We start from the raw sequence: 3,407 nt of genomic DNA, 5'->3' as shown, positions 1-3,407 counted from the left end.
ACTGCTCTGATCTGCTCTCTTGTCATTCATGCATCTGTGATTAGATGATAAAAAGACAACAAAATAAGATTATGTTGTCACAAAAATCATCGTAATCACAGATTCATGAGATGATGTTAATAAATTGGCGCTAGTCATCGATCTTGGTAAAAAAAATAATGGAGATACAGCGAATGAGAGAATTGATTAGAATGTGGTCTACCTTGCAGATCAACCGTCTCTCACTTGTTGGTGGAAACCATACCGCTGCTAGATTCTGCACTCGCTAGAACCCAAATTTTCTTGTGACTAGCTCTTCTACTCTCTTTCTCAAAATATTCTGTTTTTTAATTATACTTGTTCTTATACCTTTGTCGTCTTAAACATTATTCTATTCATTTATTCTATCTATTAATTGTCTCAATCGTCATATCATAAATATGGCGATGGAACTCATCGGTGTCATTGCATTGAAATCAAAACACTATGTCAACTTCAAGAAAAGCATTATCAAGCATTTGCCTAAAAGCCCACGTTACTTTATCAATAGGCTCATCCCAAGTTTCAAGTTCATGAAGATTGTTTTTTGTTTGTTCCTCATGATATTCGCATTTGCCACCTTGAATAGCATCATGAGATCGTCTTCCTTCAGATTCGAGAAAATCTCTTATAAAGAAACCCAACAGAAGAAGCTGCTTACCGAATCTATTGATAAGCAGCAAGTTAGCTATGATTCGGTCAACATAGAGCAGCTATTGGGTGTTCTTTTCCATGACCTTACAAACGAAGGGATCAAGAAACCTACCCAGCGCAATGCAATTTTCATGACCAATGATAACAATGCGGACCTAGGAATAGGGCCTAGCATTGTTTCTGATTACAACATGGAACTTGTTTTGTTGAGTGATTTGGAGAAGCAGAAGAACGTAATCGACAACAGTGTGGACTTTGTTTTCACTACAGATTTCCCGGCGGCTTCAAAGTTCATCGACAGGACACTGAAAGTTGATGGGGTTGTCGCCTTTCTGGCCCGCGATAACCCCTCGGCGAAACTCTATAAGCCTTCCAACTACAAGATGGTTTATCTGAGGCGCTTGAATCTCATTGCTGTGGCCATGATAAAAAAGGAAGAACTTGATCATCATGATCAGCCACCGCTAATGGTGGCTGCGCCTAGAAAGCTTTTTGGCTACTCCTCCGACGCAAAGAAAGCTGCACTGCAAAACCTTGAAGATGTCTTGTTAGAGCCTCCAAGAGCCTCATCGGGAAAATCAAGACAATATTTGAGACGCGTCAAGTAAGTAAAACACTTATTTATTATTTTTTAAATATTTTTATAAATTTAAAAATTTTAGATTGAGCTGATCACTTTAATTCTTAAAATATATTTTTATTACTTTTAAATATTTTAATAATTTCAATAATAATGTAAGATGAATTAGTTATTTTGTTATTTAAAAAAATAATTTGTTTTATAATAATAATAATTTTTAAAATTTAAATGTGCTTCAATAAAATTTATTCTTTTAAAAAATTGAAAACGAGAAAAAAATGTTATCTTTACTACTTTCTTTTTACCTTAAATTCATTGTCTAGCTAATTATTAGAATGTATATACCTATCATAGAAAATGCATGCAGTTTGCACTAATTTCATAAATATTTAACAGATATCTTCCGGATTTGATGGGTGATTCCTTGGAGAGTTACCCTCGTAGAGTTTTCATTGATGTGGGATTGGCGGAAAAAGAAGGAGAAAGAAAAAGTGATTGGTTCCACAAGAATTATCCAAAAAGAAACAAGAATTTCAAAATATACAACATAAATATCGAAATAATTACAGCAGAAGAGGCGTCAACGAAAGAGGTGCCACAAATAGGAATGTCAGATTGGATGCGGAAGAATGTGAAGGATGAAGAATTTGTGGTGATGAAGGCAGAGGCAGAAGTGGTGGAAGAGTTGATAAAAAGAGATACTATTGGGCTGGTAGATGAGCTTTTTTTGGAGTGCAAGCCACATAAAAAACAAGAGAATAATAGAAGTCGTAGGGCTTATTGGGAGTGTTTGGCACTCTATGGAAACTTGAGGGATAAAGGTGTAGCTGTACATCAATGGTGGGGTTAGAAACTCAAAAGAAGCACAACAACAATGGATAATTGGATATCTTGTATATTGTAAATTTTACATTAAGAGAATTGTCTTATTGCATGTGTGTGCTGTAGGTATGAAAAACAAAAGAAATAGATACTTAAAAGAGTTGACTTTTTTTCTCTTGGAATGATATAGAGAAAATATGTATCAGAAAAGTTAGAGTAAATGGTTAAATTACTCTTCAAAAAATTATTTATTTTTTAAATTAGTTCTCAAAATTTTTTTTTTTTGAAATCAAATTTGTTTTCAAAGATTTTAAGTTAGTTATTTTAGTTCTTCTATCACTTTTATTGCTAACGATATCAAAATTTGTTGATATAACACATTAAATGACTTCATAATACATATCTAATAGTTCTACTTGGCGGTTAACATGATAAGTTTATGAAATTAGATCAAATCACTCTCAAATTGATGGATTCCAATGCCTCATATTCTCCTTCCAATGCCTCATATATTTCTCTGTGTGTGTGCTGTAGTATCACTTAACGTACCACTGCACATTAACAAATTTTGACACTGTTAACAAAGAAAATGACAAAAGGAGTAACGAAATTAATTTAAAATTTTTGAATGATAAATTTGATTAAAAAAATCTTTTAGGAACTAATTTAAAAAACGAATAATTTTTTAAGAACGAATTTAACCATTAATATAAAAAAATTCTTTTTATCTTTTTCTAATTTTTATTATCAATCAATTTTAACACAATATATATATATATATATATATATATATAATGAATAAAATTCTTTTAAATCGAGAGAAATCAGTAAACTAAGAAAGTGAGAATCTAAATATTCTTAAATTAATGTTGTAGGACTCATACATGATAAAAGTTATAAATATGAAAAATATATTTAGTTAATTTGTGTCTTAAAGATATATTTTAATATTGTTAATTAAAAAAATTTGTATAAAAAATACAATGTTTAAATTTTTAATATATTATTTATTTATTTATTAAAATAAAAAATTTAAAAAATTTTATATGCTAATAATAATCTTAACATGTGTTTTTAAAACACAAGTTAGATAAATACTTTAAAAAAATATCCTCTAAAATAAACAAAAGTATAAAGTAATAAAATAAATGATTAATGATCATTGAATTTTTAATAAAAAATATTAGAGTCAACACTTTTTTATTAATATTAGAATTTTGACCCAAAATTTTATTTTAATACTATATTAGAGTTTAGAATTTATGGTTCAGCTAATATAATATTTTTTTATACAAATTATACTAAGTATACTCTAAAATTAGTCATTAAAATT

At 29.4% G+C, this 3,407-nt stretch overlaps 1 protein-coding gene across 1 annotated transcript; it reads left to right on the top strand.

The window, feature by feature from the left end:
- Positions 1–419: 419 nt before the first annotated feature.
- On the top strand, positions 420–2,102 carry LOC130965439 (uncharacterized). Its single transcript, XM_057890201.1, has 2 exons — positions 420–1,276; positions 1,649–2,102. The coding sequence occupies exons 1-2, from the start codon at positions 420–422 to the stop codon at positions 2,100–2,102; spliced, it is 1,311 nt and encodes a 436-aa protein (XP_057746184.1).
- The last annotated feature ends 1,305 nt before the right edge of the window (positions 2,103–3,407 follow it).

The sequence above is a fragment of the Arachis stenosperma genome, chromosome 3 (assembly GCF_014773155.1).
Source record: "Arachis stenosperma cultivar V10309 chromosome 3, arast.V10309.gnm1.PFL2, whole genome shotgun sequence".
Lineage (NCBI taxonomy): Eukaryota > Viridiplantae > Streptophyta > Magnoliopsida > Fabales > Fabaceae > Arachis > Arachis stenosperma.
The sequence above is the reverse complement of the archived record's forward strand: the minus strand, read 5'-3'. Positions and strand labels throughout refer to the sequence as shown.